The sequence below is a fragment of the Eriocheir sinensis genome, chromosome 67 (genome assembly GCF_024679095.1).
Source record: "Eriocheir sinensis breed Jianghai 21 chromosome 67, ASM2467909v1, whole genome shotgun sequence".
Taxonomy (NCBI): domain Eukaryota; kingdom Metazoa; phylum Arthropoda; class Malacostraca; order Decapoda; family Varunidae; genus Eriocheir; species Eriocheir sinensis.
In genome coordinates, this window is record NC_066575.1 from 7,779,302 (window position 1) to 7,798,240 (window position 18,939).

At 41.9% G+C, this 18,939-nt stretch overlaps 1 protein-coding gene and 1 long non-coding RNA gene across 3 annotated transcripts in view; one reads left to right on the forward strand and one right to left on the reverse strand.

The window, feature by feature from the left end:
- Positions 1-1,053: 1,053 nt before the first annotated feature.
- On the forward strand, positions 1,054-3,893 carry LOC126988044 (uncharacterized). Its single transcript, XR_007741406.1, has 2 exons — positions 1,054-1,635; positions 1,802-3,893. It is a non-coding gene; the product is annotated as an uncharacterized LOC126988044 (long non-coding RNA).
- Positions 3,894-4,045: 152 nt separating this feature from the next.
- Positions 4,046-18,939, reverse strand: part of LOC126988045 (nephrin-like) — a 34,381-nt gene continuing 19,487 nt past the window's right edge. The window contains exons 22-25 of one of the 2 annotated variants that reach the window (XM_050845834.1): positions 18,512-18,670; positions 17,937-18,088; positions 13,852-17,515; positions 4,046-4,615 (exon numbers count right to left, since the gene is read on the reverse strand). In XM_050845834.1, the coding sequence (XP_050701791.1) occupies positions 15,080-17,515; positions 17,937-18,088; positions 18,512-18,670 (2,747 nt within the window). In that variant the 3' untranslated portion in view covers positions 4,046-4,615; positions 13,852-15,079. The remainder of the gene's footprint in view (positions 4,616-13,851; positions 17,516-17,936; positions 18,089-18,511; positions 18,671-18,939) is intronic. The other variant, XM_050845835.1, reaches the window with a different exon arrangement.

Genomic DNA, 18,939 nt, shown 5'->3' on the forward strand with positions numbered 1-18,939 from the left:
TATATATGATTTATCAAGACCAGCGTTTTCTAATTATGCATACAACAACATAAGGCAAAATGATTTAACTTATACAATCGTCCTGTTAGAAAGGTTGAGAATCCAAAGTGTGGCGGCTTCGAAATGGCAAGGAGAAATCTGTCTGGATAATGTCAAAAACTTCAGTCAAGGGTAGACATCAGTGTTTCGATTCGAGAGCCCTCCCGACACCCGATGTTATGGCCACTCTTCCTTTACGCAGTCTTGTTAACTAGGATTAGAGGAGTACGTTTCCGAGGCATAATAATTCCTTTTCTGAGTATCTAAATATTATAAACTAATTACTAGACTACCGTACTCACCTCACTGGGCCTTATAAGGAGTGGATGGGCGATCTCCCTGGGATGGATGGGACTCCATTTTGTCTTGGTCGTGGCCGCCCGTCCACCCTTACAGGGCCAGGACCTCACCTGTACCTACATTCTTGTTGAATACTGACAAAGAAAACGGAGAAATAGGTTTTCCAGTCGATGTTTTCTTATAAGACCGACAATGTACACAATATATCTCTAGACCCGGCATGAAGTTCGTAGGTTTGTTAATCAGTACTGACAGAAGTAAGAGGTTTTCTTAAGGTTCTTACCGCCTATACAGGGAGGACGTAGGATTTATTATACAGTATACTACCTTCCTAGAGTCGGCATGATGTAGTGATCGTAGGGTTGTTGATCATTCCTGGCAAGGCAGACCGAAGGGTTGGTTTCTTCAGGATCTGACTGACTACAAAGAGGATACATGATGTGTTATACAGTATATTATCTACCCGTACTCGGCATGAGTAGTGAGCTCCGTAGGGTTGTTTGTCAAGCATTCCTGACAAAAAGAACTTGTTTTCCAAAGGTTCTTTCTAACTATATATAATATTTTTTTTACGGTACAGGAGGCAGTCTAAGGAAGAGAATAGTTGTATGTATATATATATATATATATATATATATATATATATATATATATATATATATATATATATATATATATATATATATATATATATATATATATATATATATATATATATATATATATATATATATATATATATATATATATATATATATATATATATATATATATATATATATATATATGCATCAGTGTCCTCAAACGTCGTTTTCAATTGTCTCTGGCAGCAGCAGAGAGTAGCACGACATTGTTTTTTTCTCATCCACACATGCACATAACATACGCCATTCCCTTATATGTATATTTTTGATTGATAAAAGTTAATATTTTTTTCGGGCATCAGTCTTATTTTCACTGCACTGTGTTTGCCATTTTTTCCCTTGGACTGCCTCTCTGGACCTCTAAGGTATACACACACACATACAAAGAAGAGGCTGTATGGTGGCGTTCAGCATACACGATCTTCCTAGAGTCGGCATGAGTAGTGTTCCGTAGGGTCGCTCCTGGCCACCTCGAGTCGTTACCAAACACTGTAACCGTAATACTAAGACTACTACTCCTAGCCACGTAACGCAGCGCTGTGCCGGCGGAACGGCTCGCCCTACAGCGGTCACTCGGTTATCCGGAACGGCGGCTCGGCAGCTCCAGGCGCGTCTCGTGGCTTCCTGGTGGTGCACTGGTTCATTCATTGATGTATGTAAAGATTCGTTCATGTATATAGATTTTTTGCCATGAAGGGAACTAATTGATTGTATCTGTATATAAATTGCTTGTGATGCTTATGCATCATGTATGACGTTGAGGTTGTGATAAGGTTGAAGAATACGTCATGTATAGGCCATTTCATATCATCTAACAGAATGCTAGTCGGCACACCGAGGAAGGGCGCCGACAGCAGGGCTTGGCAGCCCGCACCACGTGGCGCCGCGGCCGTGCACCCGCGGCCGCCTAACGAAAACCTTCCTGCCGCGGCCTGACCGCTGCGTCACGGAGCCACTCTACTCTCAGTGGGGAGAACAATCTCCAAAGCTGCTTGACAATGTTTGTTATACAACCTTGTTCACATTTAACAGAAAATAGTCGCAGCAGAAAAAAAGGGGTGGAGACAAAACAGGTGGAGATCAATTTCAGAATGAGCATAATGACCTCACCACTGCCATCAGCATCTCCTCAGCTTCCCTCCCGCGCCGTGACGATCAGCTAACACGTACAAATGTTTTATGTAATTTTTGAGGCGGGTCCAGACGGTAAGGAGACGAAAAGTGCTGAATTCTGCGCCTTAGAGAGAACTCCGAAACAGCGAGGTTAATTCCAGGATAATAAATAATAATTTCCCTTTTGAGAGAAGTCATAGAAGCAATAGGAACGGAATGTTTCACACTTCTTTGGCAGGTTGCCTGTTGGCGATAGGCGGAGAAACAGGACGTGAGGCACTCCACAGGTCAGCCAGTGTTCTGCCTCCCTGATCAGTAACGGCTTGGCAGTGCGGGGAAGGCGTTCGTTGTTAGCCCACAGTAGGTGTACAGTATTACTTCCGAGTTTAGTTTTCCTTTTGTTGGTAAGGAGAAGCCGAGTTCAATTAACAGAGTGACCTTTGTAAAGAATTGTTGCATTACATTAGGGTTACAAATTACAAATTATATACCTACGTTACGATATCGACGCTGAGGGACGTTCGTGAAGCATCGGACGTTGTATACTAGTCACGAGTTTATATTTTATCAGCAACGGAGTTTATGGCTGATTCTAAATGACAGGACCGCATTGTTCTGAGGAAGTCTCGACTTTCATTAAGATTAATCTTCCCCGTCTGCCTGACAACCTGAGGGATTACAGTGTAGCCCCTCTGAACTATAAAAGTAACCCAGCCCCGACAGGTGGAAGGCGAGAGTCGACACTTTACTCAGATGAAGTCCTATTGCTCAGGACGGCCCGTATTATTTGTGTCCATGAGGCTGACAATCAGAGGCTGCCAGGGCCCGCGCGCTCACCCTGACCCGCACCTCTACGTAGAGGCGCAGGTTGGGGTCAGCGCGGGTTCAGTGTTTACGTGAGCAGTTTCCAGTTTCCCGGGTATGCCGCCGTGTTAGTGTTGCATCTTCAAGCGTGTGGGTGCACGAGATCAGATGAAGTGCTATTCTGTGGTATACAATTTCAGGACAGGCTGTGCTCACCAAGGGGAGAGGAGTGTGGCCAACGCAGGGCATTCATTCAACAAAAAGAAAAACATATTTGTATGGGGTAGACTCACAATTCATCCGTCACGCGAGTCTGTGACCGTGAATGATCCGAGGAAAATTTTCTTAACGAATATGGTGAGTCAAGAAAAGGAATGTCCTCTTTAGTCGAGTAGATTCTGGAGGACATTATTTTCTTACTCTCCTCCATATTTATTCAAGAAAAACTTTGCCACACCATTAACGGTTATAAACTCGCGTATAGATGAATTGTGTTAGTCTAGAGCGAATACAAATAATGTAAGTAAACGAATGAGATGTTCTCTATTCTCCTCTGCAGTGTACGTAAATGCAGCTTTTGGTTGAATAGTTATGACTGAAGTAAAATTGTGGTATACCAGTTAAGGATAGGCTGATAGGAGTCTGGACAATAGACGACTTTATTCACTACAGAAAAATTTACTTGTACAGGCTAGACTATAGTTCTACAGACGAATGTTCACCGACTACGTGAGTTTGACCGTAAGTGATCTGAGGATGTCCCTCGGATCATTCACGGTCAAACTCACGTAGTCAGTGAATGATCCGTGGAATAGTCTGGCCCGTTGAAGTGAGTGAATAAGTTTACATAGTCCAGACTACTGTTCCGACTGCGCCGTGTATGTAAACGCAGGTTTTTGGTTGAATAATTCATTTACTGTTCTGTGTCACTACTAATTGTAGGTTTTGTAAATGCTGTGTTTGTTGTAAAGTCCATTAAAATTTATCATCGCACTTGGGTGACTATTCATAGTAAACCACTAGGGACAGTTAGTACAAAGCCATTTAAAAAAAAATTAACACTTTGAATGGTAGGCCTTTTCTCAGCACTACTCATACCTCTTCTGTGAATGTGCTAGTCATCTTTATCACTCAATGCTTCCAGTTTAGTGGAACAAAGCAATCCTAACCGCGACCGGTGCATCCTACAGCGGTGATGGCTGCATCTGTATCGAGGCTGCTGCAGTCTATCCTCATCCTTTCGGGGGCCGTACATTAATTAACCAGTTTGCTTACTACTCCGCTATAGAGTCCTCCCAATCATTGCTTTGACCTTTACTTATAGTAGTGCAGCAGAGATTATTAAAGTTATCAGCATAAAAGTAAATTTCGTTGGTAATATTTATTAAAAATGTACTTTGTTTAACAGACCTACTCTAACACACATCAATACTTCGCGGAGCGTCCGTAGACAGACTAGACGCTTCCTCAGCAAGAAAAAATCAAATAAAAAAAAAAACAATGGGAGTTCCTCGAACTCTTATAAACACTCGCAGCTCAGTACCAGCAACAGCCAGCACACAAGTCTTACATACACCGTGACAAGAAACCAGTACGTCCTACGAAGTGGATGCAGCAGGTCAGTGAAGCCCCCCCAGCAGAGCAGCTTTAGACTCCGCCACGGCACCGCCCGCCCACGCGAGGCCGACCACAGCAACAACCACGGGCCACGGTACCTCATGGAAGAAAGGTTGGGAAGAAAATAGATACTCATACAAGACAGTTCAGGCAATAAGGAAAATAACTTTACAATGTACCTTCCCGCGGTGATGATTAACCCTGTCCATAAATTAAATCAGTCCTATTTACTTGTTAAACTCTGGGCAAAGTAATGCCCAATGGAATATTCGAGTCTCAATGCTTACTAATTACCATGGTTTAATGAATAGTTTGACAAATTGTTATAATTTCAGTTAAACTTGATCATTAAAAATCTAGGAACAGCAAACTTAGATCTAGGTTTTCAGTACGATCAAAAGCATAAAAAGGACTTTACCACTTAATACAATCTGCACCGAACTATTACCGTATTAAAATTACGCGGCCAGAGACCGGGCTATATAAAGTAAACTCATAACTGTGGGGGGCTATATAAAGTAAACTCACAACTGTGGGGGGCTATATAAAGTAAACTCACAACTGTGGGGGGCTATATAAAGTAAACTCACAACTGTGGGGGCTATATAAAGTAAACTCACAACTGTGGGGGCTATATAAAGTAAACTCATAACTGTGGGGGGCTATATAAATTAAACTCACAACTGTGGGGGGCTATATAAAGTAAACTCACAACTGTGGGGGGCTATATAAAGTAAATTCACAACTGTGGGGGGCTATATAAAGTAAATTCACAACTATGTGGAGGGCTATATAAAGTAAATTCACAACTATGTGGAGGGCTATATAAAGTAAATTCACAACTATGTGGGGGGCTATATAAAGTAAATTCACAACTATGTGGGGGGCTATATAAAGTAAATTCACAACTGTGGGGGGCTATATAAAGTAAATTCACAACTATGTGGAGGGCTATATAAAGTAAATTCACAACTGTGGGGGCTATATAAAGTAAATTCACACCTGTGGGGGCTATATAAAGTAAATTCACACCTGTGGGGGGCTATATAAAGTAAATTCACAACTGTGGGTGGCTCGATAAAGTACATTCACAACTGTGGGGGGCTATATAAAGTAAATTCACAACTATGTGGAGGGCTATATAAAGTAAATTCACAACTATGTGGAGGGCTATATAAAGTAAATTCACAACTATGTGGAGGGCTATATAAAGTAAATTCACAACTATGTGGAGGGCTATATAAAGTAAATTCACAACTGTGGAGGGCTATATAAAGTAAATTCACAACTGTGGGGGGCTATATAAAGTAAATTCACAACTGTGGGGGGCTATATAAAGTAAATTCACAACTGTGGGGGGCTATATAAAGTAAATTCACAACTGTGGGGGGCTATATAAAGTAAATTCACAACTATGTGGGGGGCTATATAAAGTAAATTCACAACTATGTGGGGGGCTATATAAAGTAAATTCACAACTATGTGGGGGGCTATATAAAGTAAATTCACAACTGTGGGGCTATATAAAGTAAATTCACAACTATGTGGAGGGCTATATAAAGTAAATTCACAACTGTGGGGGGCTATATAAAGTAAATTCACAACTGTGGGGGGCTATATAAAGTAAATTCACAACTATGTGGGGGGCTATATAAAGTAAATTCACAACTATGTGGGGGCTATATAAAGTAAATTCACAACTGTGGGGCTATATAAAGTAAATTCACAACTATGTGGGGGCTATAAAGTAAATTCACAACTGTGGGGGCTATATAAAGTAAATTCACAACTATGTGGGGGGCTATATAAAGTAAATTCACAACTATGTGGGGGGCTATATAAAGTAAATTCACAACTATGTGGGGGGCTATATAAAGTAAATTCACAACTGTGTGGAGGGCTATATAAAGTAAATTCACAAATATGTTGGGGGCTATATAAAGTAAATTCACAACTATGTGAGGGCTATATAAAGTAAATTCACAACTATGTGGGGCTATATAAATTAAATTCACAAATATGTGGGGTTCTATATAAAGTAAATTCACAACTATGTGGGGGGCTATATAAAGTAAATTCACAACTATGTGGGGGGCTATATAAAGTAAATTCACAACTGTGGGGGCTATATAAAGTAAATTCACAACTATGTGGGGCTATATAAAAGTAAATTCACAACTATGTGGGGGCTATATAAGTAAATTCACAACTGTGTGGAGGGCTATATAAAGTAAATTCACAACTATGTGGGGGGCTATATAAAGTAAATTCACAACTATGTGGGGGGCTATATAAAGTAAATTCACAACTATGTGGGGGGCTATATAAAGTAAATTCACAACTATGTGGGGGGCTATATAAAGTAAATTCACAACTATGTGGGGGGCTATATAAAGTAAATTCACAACTGTGGGGGGCTATATAAAGTAAAGTCACCACTTTTTGGGGGGCTATATAAAGTAAATTCACAACTGTGTGGAGGGCTATATAAAGTAAATTCACAACTATGTGGGGGGCTATATAAAGTAAATTCACAACTGTGGGGGGCTATATAAAGTAAATTCACAACTATGGGGGGTGCTAAATAAAGTAAATTCACAACTATGTGGGGGGCTATATAAAGTAAAATCAAAACTCTGTGGTGGGCTATATAAAAGTAAATTCACAACTATGTGGGGGCTATATAAAGTAAATTCACAACTATGTGGGGGCTATATAAAGTAAATTCACAACTATGTGGGGGCTATATAAAGTAAATTCACAACGGTGTGGGGCTATATAAAGTAAATTCACAACTATGTGGGGCTATATAAAGTAAATTCACAACTGTGGAGGGCTATATAAAGTAAATTCACAACTGTGGAGGGCTATATAAAGTAAATTCACAACTATGTGGGGGGCTATATAAAGTAAATTCACAACTATGTGGGGGGCTATATAAAGTAAATTCACAACTATGTGGGGGCTATATAAAGTAAATTCACAACTATGTGGGGGCTATATAAAGTAAATTCACAACTATGTGGGGGCTATATAAAGTAAATTCACAACTATGTGGGGGCTATATAAAGTAAATTCACAACTATGTGGGGGCTATATAAAGTAAATTCACAACTATGTGGAGGGCTATATAAAGTAAATTCACAACTATGTGGTGGGCTATATAAAGTAAATTCACAACTATGTGGGGGCTGTATAAAGTAAATTCACAACTATGTGGGGGCTATATAAAGTAAATTCACAACTATGTGGTGGGCTATATAAAGTAAATTCACAACTATGTGGGGGCTATATAAAGTAAATTCACAACTGTGTGGGGCTATATAAAGTAAATTCACAACTGTGGGGGCTATATAAAGTAAATTCACAACTATGTGGGGGCTATATAAAGTAAATTCACAACTATGTGGGGGCTATATAAAGTAAATTCACAACTATGTGGGGGCTATATAAAGTAAATTCCCAACGACGTGGGGGTCTATATAAAGTAAATTCACAACTATGTGGGGGGCTATATAAAGTAAATTCACAACTATGTGGGGGGCTATATAAAGTAAATTCACAACTATGTGGGGGGCTATATAAAGTAAATTCACAACTATGTGGGGGGCTATATAAAGTAAATTCACAACTATGTGGGGGGCTATATAAAGTAAATTCACAACTATGTGGGGGGCTATATAAAGTAAATTCACAACTATGTGGGGCTATATAAAGTAAATTCATAACTGTGTGGGGGGCTATATAAAGTAAATTCAAAACTCTGTGGGGGTATAAAGTAAATTCACAACTATGTGGGGGGCTATATAAAGTAAATTCACAACTATGTGGGGGCTATATAAAGTAAATTCACAACTATGTGGGGGCTATATAAAGTAAATTCACAACTATGTGGTGTGCTATATAAAGTAAATTCACAACTATGTGGGGGGCTATATAAAGTAAATTCACAACTATGTGGGGGGCTATATAAAGTAAATTCACAACTATGTGGGGCTATATAAAGTAAATTCATAACTGTGTGGGGCTATATGAAGTAAATTCACAACTGTGTGGGGCTATATAAAGTAAATTCATAACTGTGTGGGGCTATATAAAGTAAATTCACAACTGTGGGGGGCTATATAAAGTAAATTCACAACTATGTGGGGGGCTATATAAAGTAAATTCACAACTATGTGGAGGGCTATATAAAGTAAATTCACAACTATGTGGGGGGCTATATAAAGTAAATTCACAACTGTGTGGGGGGCTATATAAAGTAAATTCACAACTATGTGGGGGCTATATAAAGTAAATTCACAACTATGTGGGGGGGCTATAATAAAGTAAATTCACAACTATGTGGGGGGCTATATAAAGTAAATTCACAACTATGTGGGGGGGCTATAATAAAGTAAATTCACAACTATGTGGGGGGCTATATAAAGTAATTTATAACTGTGTGGGGGGCTATATAAAGTAAATTCATAACTGTGTGGGGGGCTATATAAAGTAAATTCACAACTCTGTGGGGGGCTATATAAAGTAAATTCATAACTGTGTGGGGCTATATAAAGTAAATTCATAACTGTGGGGCTATATAAAGTAAATTCACAACTGTGTGGGGCTATATAAAGTAAATTCATAACTGTGGGGCTATATAAAGTAAATTCATAACTGTGTGGGGGGCTATATAAAGTAAATTCATAACTGTGGGGGGCTATATAAAGTAAATTCATAACTGTGGGGGGCTATATAAAGTAAATTCATAACTGTGTGGGGCTATATAAAGTAAATTCATAACTGTGTGGGGCTATATAAAGTAAATTCATAACTGTGTGGGGCTATATAAAGTAAATTCATAACTGTGGGGCTATATAAAGTAAATTCATAACTGTGTGGGGCTATATAAAGTAAATTCATAACTGTGTGGGGCTATATAAAGTAAATTCATAACTGTGTGGGGCTATATAAAGTAAATTCATAACTGTGTGGGACTATATAAAGTAAATTCATAACTGTGTGGGGCTATATAAAGTAAATTCATAACTGGGGGGGGGCTATATAAAGTAAATTCATAACTGGGGGCTATATAAATTAAATTCATAACTGTGGGGGGCTATATAAACTATATTTATATCTGTGTGGGGCTATATAAAGTAAATTCATAACTGTGGGGGGCTATATAAAGTAAATTCATAACTGTGTGGGGCTATATAAAGTAAATTCATAACTGTGTGGGGCTATATAAAGTAAATTCATAACTGTGTGGGGCTATATAAAGTAAATTCATAACTGTGGGGGGCTATATAAAGTAAATTCATAACTGTGGGGGGCTATATAAAGTAAATTCATAACTGTGGGGGGCTATATAAAGTAAATTCATAACTGTGTGGGGCTATATAAAGTAAATTCATAACTGTGTGGGGCTATATAAAGTAAATTCATAACTGTGTGGGGCTATATAAAGTAAATTCATAACTGTGTGGGGCTATATAAAGTAAATTCATAAATATGTGGGGCTATATAAAGTAAATTCATAAATATGTGGGGCTATATAAAGTAAATTCATAAATATGTGGGGCTATATAAAGTAAATTCATAAATGTGGAAGAAGAAAAATCATTTAAAGAGTTATGACTAAAAATCAAAGAATAGCAAACTCAGATCGATCTAGGTTTTCAGTACAATAGGAGAACAAAAATGACTACCACTCAATACAACCTGCACCGAACTACTAGCATATTCAAATTACGCGGCCAGAGATCGGGCTATATAAAGGAAATTCCATAACTTATGTGGAAGAAAAAAATCATTTAAAGCGTTATAATGACTAGTTCAAGAGCAATTTTAATACTGCTACATATTTCTCCAGACCTTATCACACGAGCCCACACTGTAACACTAAACTTTCCACCATTCACGCTTCCACGGGCCCCTCACATCCACACCACGTCACTAAACCCTCGCGGCGGTCACGTCACGCACACCCACCAATAATAGGTCACTCCAACCAACAGCCGGAACAACAAATCAATGAAAACGAGCACCACGTACCGCTCCACCGCCAGGCACCACTACCACCACTTCAGTCATTACCCCGTTAAAGTCACCGCCATAATACGCATCCATATAACTCCACGGACACCTATACCCATTCAAACTGCTTTTCTTATCATCACCACCAACTTTGGACATTCATACAAACCCACCTCCACCACACACATTTACCTCATTTAGAATCATCCATTGAACCACCACAAACATCCCTAAGCGCCAATTCGTCTGTTATTCACCACACCACCACCACCACGGCAGGACACTCATCACCACCACCAGAGCCACACACTAACCACACACCGTCCACAACAACGCATAAATCAAGGGAGTATCCAAAGGCACACACAAACCTAACCTCACACACCCTCGCCCTCGGTAACCTCCCCCTTACACAAATCACACACCCACAGCCACTCACCCAACACACTCACCCGCAGCCAACGTCCAGTAGAATGAACGGCGTACCTTCCTTCATCCCTCTCCTCACCTTCCCTGCCCCGCCTCCACCTGTATCCCTCACCCTCACCCCCACCCTACCCCCTTGTTTCCTCTTAACAGCCCACCCACCCCTCTCCACCTACCAGCAATTACATTTTTCCCTCTCCTCACCGTCCCTGTCTCCCTTGTCCCTCCTCCCTCTCCACTTTCTACCCTCCATTCCCACCCTTGCTTCCTCTTAACAGCCGTCTTCAACCCCCTCCCTCTGCCTACCACCACCACTACCCAAACGACCATTCAATGTAACTATACCTGGATAATTTGGCTCTAAGGAATAATAACAGTTTATCAAGTCATTCTATTGACATTAACATTGCTTACGGGTATTAGTACTTGCCAGTGGAGACGGTAAAGAACGCCTAAAGTTAAAAAAAGTGAATAAACATCGAAGTAAATGAAGAAATGATGAATGAACGACTGAATAATTAAACAAGTGAATAAGTAAGTAGAGTCTGAGCGATGGAACGACCCTTGCACACGCGAATGAACATAAGAACATAAGAACGTAAGGAGTCTGCAAGAGGCCGGTTGGTTATAGGAAGTGGAACAATTTCAATACGGTAACAAATTAATGAACTACTTGAATATAGAATGAGTGATAGAAACCTGAATATGAAAAAAAATGTAAAAGTGCCCTACGATACCTAGTTAAATATGAGTTACTCTTCAAATAATTTTGCTCGTATTACTGAAAGCTCTTTAAGTACAGCCCCATTAACTGCTGCATTATGGCTTGGAAAGGAAAGGAAGGAGGTGGAGAGGTGGGGAATGGAGGAAGAAAAAATGGTTAGGGAGAGAAACGAGGGAGACAAAGATGGAGGAAGGGAGGGAACGGTCATAACTTAGGAGCTAGAAATAGATAAATAAAAGGAAATACTTGAGCTGAGATGAGAGAGAGGAGGAGAAAGTATTGGCTTGGAAGGAAAAGGTAAAAAAAAAAAAAGTGATAGAAATGCAAGAATAAGAAAAATATTTGAGATGAGAAAGGAAGAGAAAAAGAAAGGGAGGGAAGGAAAAGTGGAAGCTGAGGACATAGAAATGGAGGAACAAGAGAAAGATATGGATGGGAAAGGAAAAAAAAAAGAAAGAGGAAAGGGCAGAACTTAAGAGGTAGAAATAAGAGGAATAAGGGAAAGATTAGGATGGGAAAGGAAAGAGGAAGATAAAGAGGAAGTTAAGTTTTATATATTTTCTAAGGTGAGTACTAAATAAGAGTGCATGAATTAAGATGGGATAAGAAAGAGGAAGAGGAAGAGGAAAAGTCAAGTCTAGTCTATATTCAAAGGTAAGTACTAAATAAGAGTGTATGAATTAGGATGGGATAAGAGGAAGAGGAAGAGGAAGAGGAAGAGGAAAAGTCGTCATGTATATTTTCTAAGGTGAGAACTAAATAAGAGTGTATGAATTAGGATGGGATAAGAGGAAGAGGAAGAGGAAAATTGGTCTAGCATATTTTCGAAGTTAAGTACCAAATAAGAGTTTATAAATTAGGATGGGATAAAAAAAAAGAGGAAGAGGAAGAAAAAGGCCCCGTTCACACTGTCGACGAACTATTAGAAAAGTAACTCATGTTTAACTAGGTATTGAAGGGCACTTTAACATTCTTCTCATATTCAGGTTCCTATCAATTAAGCATTCTATATTCAAGTAGGTCATTAACTTGTTACCGTATTGAAGTTGTTCCGCTTCCTATAACCTTTCGCGTGTGCAGGGATCGTTCCATCGCTCAGACTCTACTTACTTATTCACTTGTTTAATTATTCAGTCGTTCATTCAGCATTTGTTCATTTACTTCGTTGTTTAATCACTTACTTTAACCAGGTAGCTGCGGGGATCATGTTTCTTAAGGGCCCCTCCCTCTAAGCGAGAAAAATTAGAAAAAATCATCACTCACGCAAACCATTTCATAATATATATCCACGCATTTGTGATCAGTTTATGCATCATCTATTTTGGGGGTTTATATCATGGGAAAAATGTGCCCCGTCGCTGGTACACGGTAAAGCCACAAATTTGGCCCGTCGCTGCTACCGGGTTAACTTTAGGGGTTCTTTACCGTCTCCACTGACAAGTATTAATACCCGTAGGCAATGTTAATGTCAATAGAATACCTTGATAAACCCAGCGACTCAGGAGGGTACACGAGGTCTTGGGTGCGAAATGTGAAAGGGTCGCACATAGTCGGAAAGAGGTCTAGAAACGATCGCCGGATACTGAGTCGGCACAGTTTGAAGGGGTCCTAAAAGTCGCTGGGTTGTCGTGGCCCAGAGTCGGCACAGTGTGAACGGAGCCTAAGAGAAAGATTTAAGTTTAGGTTGAGGTGAATACTAAATAAAAGTGTATGGATAAGGATGGGAAAGGAAAGAGTAAGATGAAGAGGAAGCTTAAGTCTAGTCTATGAGGTGAGCATAATAGATAAGTGATTGAATTAGCAAACACAAAACCCTTAATTGATTACTTACTTTTTTTACAGCAAAGGAGACAGTTCAAGGGCAAAAAAAAAAGGAAACAATAATGAAAAAAAAGCCAGCTACTCACTGCTCCTAATTAGATACTTAGATACACGTGGATGCTTCAAAGAAAGATTAAAGCAAAGAGGAATTTTAAAGTCAGTCTATAAGTTAAGAATTGAATAAGTGTATGAATAAGCAATCACAAAAACCATCAATGCATAACTCACTACTTAGATACACGTGGATGTTGCAAAGAAAGAGTAAAGCAAAGAGGAATTTTAAAGTTAGTCTATAAGTTTTATGAATTAGCAAACACACAAAACCATCAATGCATTACTCACTACTGGAGGCTCCGAGTGGATGCTGCAAGGCCTCATCAACCTCATCGGACTCCTTCTGGCACTCGAGGTCACGCAAGAAGACGATCGTGTATGAAGATTGTTGTGGGGCAGCGTCTGAGGTCCAAGTCATCCCTGTGTGTCAACCGTCCTTCCTTCCTTCCTTCCTTTAACCCAGTCTGTAGTGTTTTAATGTGGTATTTTGGGGCCTATTCTTCTCTTCTTGGTTGTTCCTGCTTTCTTGTGGTTTTCTGAGGCCCAAGTCATCCCTGTGTGTCTCAACCATCCTTCTTTCCTTTCTTCCTTCCATAGTTGCTTTATCCCAGTCTGTAGTGTTTTAAGGTGGTATTTTGGGGTCTATTCTTCTCTTCTTGGTTGTTATTCTTTCTTGTGGCTCTGGTTAAGCTTCCTCTACCTTCCTCACTTCACCTCCCTTGTTTCATCCTGTTCAGTAGGGCTTTGGGGAATCTGCTTTGTGATGATTTGTTTTTTCTTGAGTCCTCCTTTCTGGTACTTTCTAATCCAGCTTCCTCCTTTTCATCTCACTGCTCAATGCACTCCACACCCTGACCCCTCCTCACTTCACCTTCTTCCTCACTTCCTCCCATTCCAGTGTTTCAGGGTATCTGCTTTGTGTTAATTTGTTTCTTCATTCCTTCTTTCTTGTTCAGCTTCCTTCCTCTTCTTATCTCACTGCTCAATGCACTCCACACCCTGCCCCCTCCTCATTTCACCTTCCTCACTTCTCTCATTCCAGTGTTTCAGGGTATCTGCTTTGTAATCATTTGTTTCTTCTGGAGTTCATAATTCTTTCTTGTGCCATCTGATTTAGCTTCCTCTCTTCTTGTCTCTCTGCTTGATGCTCTCCAAACCTTCACAATCTGTTTTGCACTCCCATGAAAGTAATTGTTTGGTATGTCTTAGTTGGTTCTCAGTATCAGTACATCCCATAATGATTAAGATAATAAACATGGAACACTGACACTTTGAAGGCTCTGATGAGGATGAGGAAAGATTATTAATACCATTCAGGGGTCGGTCAGTGTGGCCTTCTCTGTGCTCTGGTAAAATTCATCTGAAGACAAAATGTGTAACAGTCTTGAGTTCACCAAAGCCAATGTACACTCAAGAGTCTACCTCCTCTGAGCTTTCTTTCTCTTTTAATCTTGTAGTGTATCATGGATCTAGTAAACCAAACATATTTCTTTATACCAAACACACTCAGAGCATCTCACATCTTGCCTGAAGCGCCCTGCCACAAGAAGTCATCAGGGAAGCGTGCGCGGCGCCTGTGGGTGAGCGGCGAGCTGGTGGCGATGGGGGAGTTGACCGAGGCGAACTGTGTGGCCATGCTGCTTACACTCTGGGTGCTCTGTTCCACCTGGTAGTTGTCCGTCTGAATGGCAACCTGTCGACGCACTGTGCTAGGGGAGCCGGATGCCTTAACAATGTCCCTGAACCTCTTTTTGCTCTCATGGCTTTTTGCTTCACTGACAGACCTCGGTGGTGGCAGGTGAGACAAGGCCTGTTCTTTGTCCTGCATTTGGGGAGCTTCAGGCACCACAAATGATGTTGATATTTCCTCCGGTGATAACTGGCGAGCAGCTGTGTTGGTTGGCGGTCGAGGCAACGGCTGGACCAGTGTGGGATGCGATGGAGGGAATGAAGGGAGCTGCCGAGGCTTCTTGGGCCGAGGTGGAGTTGGTGGAAGGTTGTACCGACCTGCGTTTGATGGAGGAAGTGAAGTGAGCTGGAGAGAATTAAGCTGCCCTAAGGAGAATGCAGCTTGTGGGGTGCTGAAGTGGAGTTCTGGGGAGGTGAGGTCAGGCACACTTGATTTAGGAGACAGTGGTGAGGGTCTTGGATTCTTGTGTGAGACTGGTGAAGGCGTTTGTGCTCGGCGGCTGATGACAACATGGCCTGGTGACTGGTTCTGCTGCTGCCTCTGTGGTGTGTGAGGCAAGCCCTGGTGTGGGGGGTTAGACTGGTGTCCAACTTGTGAGTCTGGTGATGGGTGAGCTTTGTAACTCCTGGGTGTGCTGGTGACCTGGTTTTGGTGTGGCCTAGTGGGTGTGAGTGGAGGGTGGTGACCGTGGCTGCCAGCTGGTGACTCTGGCGGTGCCTTGTGATACTCCCGATACTGAACTGGTGATTCCAAGTGTCTCTGTATAACTCTGCTTGGTGACTCTCCTGGTTGCTGTCTAGACCTGGCTGCTGACTGGGAAGGAACCAAGTTACTCATCTCCCTGCTTGGTGACTTTAAGATTCCCTCATGTTCTGCAAGCCTGTGTGGTGACTCTGAATTTCTCCTCATCACACTCCTGGCTGACGATGGTGACTCAGTGCTGATGTGGTGAACAGTTCGGACGGGTGACTCAGATGGCGCCCGGTACTGACGTCTTATTATCTCTGGTGACTCGGGACTCACATGGTGGACGACTCTGACTGGTGATGCTCGACTCATATGCTGACTCGTTCTGCCTGGTGAGTCCTGCCTCGTGTGGTGAGTCACTCTTACAGGCGACTCTGATGCTGTCCTTTGATGCCTGACACTTGGTGGTGATCCCGGGGCACCCTCACCCTGTTGTGGAATGGTTGGTGAGTACGAGACTGCCCTTACCTGCCTGGGCTTGATGGGTGGCTCAGGTGGCTGGTGGATCATCCTTGCCCTGGTGGGGGAAGCGGAGTGCACGCGATGTTGCTGCATGTGGCCTGGTGATGTTGCGGGCGGCCAGTAATCAAGAGCTGCTGGTGACGGTATTGTATTGGTGCTCTTGGGTGGTGGAGGAGGACCTGGTGCGTGCTGGATATCTTGCTGCTGGTGAGGGATTCGTGACTCTTGCATCATGTGGGTTGACGTCTGAAGTCCCTCTTGTACGTGTGAGAATGGAATGGGTGGTGCAGGTCGAGTGTTCCTGATGACCTGATACTCCGAGCTGGTGGTGGTGTCGTCCGAGGTGAACAGCTCTTCATCTACCTGTGCTGGGCTTGCCTGGTGGTAGTTGTATTCCTGGGCCTGGCCAGATGCACTCTCAGGCTCTATAGTGTCTCCTGTACAGTTGTCTAAGTTAATGTACTCAAGGCTCTTACTCGATTCCTCTTCAGTGTTTCTTTGCTGGGCTGCTTCTCTGCTCTGGAAGTACTGCTTGACCTCACTGTTCAGCTGGTGTAGACTGACCTGTGCTCTCTGGTGCTCTGGAAGGTGTAAGGGTTTCTCTGGAGCTGTTCTGGGAGGTGGCTCAGGGATATTGTCCTCACAGAAGATTGCCGTTTGTGTGCTTTCCCGTGAGGAGTCTGAAAGCTGTACTTGGTCATTGTTAGCATGTCTGGATCTAGAGGCAATGATCTTCTCTTGGTTATGTGCCACAAGGAGGGAACACGCCTCAGGGACACTTGGCGATGGAGTGGTTTGCTTTCTCTGCTTTGAGGTTTTGCTGTTCTCAGGCGCCAAGACCTGCAGAGGGTGTGAGCCGCTCTTGTTGTTGTGCTGGTGGAAGGGAGGCGGTCGTGGTATTTTCCCGTTATGCATAAACGCTGAGCTGCTCTTCTGAGGACCTTTTGTGTGCTTGCTGAACTTCCCGACATGGGCCATCTTGTTCCGATGGGCTGAAGGGGAGGGCAAGGGGATCACATTGGCCAGCCTGTTCCTGCCTGGCCTCAAACGACCCTGGAAAATATGATACAGTTACAGAATCAAGTTTGGCCTAAAGAAATCATCATTGCCATCGTCACTTTTCATATACCAAGCAAAGTAAAAGGTCCACAGGCTCAGACACAGGAGAAGAATTACAGTCAGAGTAAAAAAGATTGCACAGAGAAATGGATCATGTCTATTTATTTACTGGAACACAATGCAATGTAACCCTTTAACGAGAGAAATTAATAGCTAGTGTCAGGTCCTCATACCTAACCCTGCAACTATGCATGTGACAAAGACACAAAAGACTGCTTACCCCCTCACACAAAGGGATCAATATGGCACTGCTTTGAAAGATACAGAAGTAAAACAAGAGTCAGGATTACCTATTTCAAGTAGATTGCCAGAAAATTAACCAACAAAGTATAATTACAAACAGCCTCTTCCTCACCTTGGACTTTTTACTCCTCTGGCAGGACAAACTGTCAAGAGCCAGCAGGACTTGGTTGTGTGGGTGGTGGAGGTGGTGGTGGTGGCGGTGGTCAGCGTTGGCGGTGATGCTGCTCAGTGCGTTGGCTGTGCTGGCTTTGGCAGGGTGGACGCCTGAGGGACAAGGAGGGGGTAGTGCACAGGAGGACTCATTTCTTTTCAGAGCGATTCATGTGAGTAATTTTACTGGTAAGTTACCCGCTGGAGGGCTGATGCTGGTTATGCTTAAAGACAAAAATCAAAAGTTTGTGATATGGAGCACATCACAAGTTTTAAGGTTGAGAAAAAAATTTACATAATAAGACACGGCTTTATCCATGTATAATTTTATTTAAAATTGGTGATTACTCTTTTTATATGATGCTTCAACTGCTGCCTTTTTCAACCTACTCTTTTTAAATTTCTCTTAAGTGTGTGTGTGTGAGAGTGTGTGAAAGATGCTTTCCCATCTTAGTAGTAAGTCTGAGCCCCAATTTATAGTTCCTCTCTTCTCTGTGTAATTTATGTATTATGCCTTTTGCTGCTCCTGCTCCTCACCTCTCAGGGCCGCCCTCTTCTTGGTGCGGTGGTGCACGAAGCAGGCGATGGCGATGGCGTTGAGCACCAGGAGGCCAAACACTGCCATGATGATTGCCAGGAGGAGGAAGCTGGTGACCTGGGAGGCATCTTCACCCCCTCCAACCTCCCCTCCTCCTGCTGGTGAATTAATCAAAGAATTAGAAGAACATACACACACAAGAATTAAATTAATCTGTATTATCAAAGAATGGTTGAATGCTAGCTGTGAACTACCCCTGAGATGACAGATCAACTGATAAGCTGGAAAACCATACACAAAAATCTATCAGCCATGTCAAGAATGACAGAAGAGAGAATGAGTGAAGAGTACAGAAGACTGAAGCAGCGAACTTCATGAATGCCTTATGATTCCTTTTCTTGTATGACAACGCAACAAACTTTCCCAG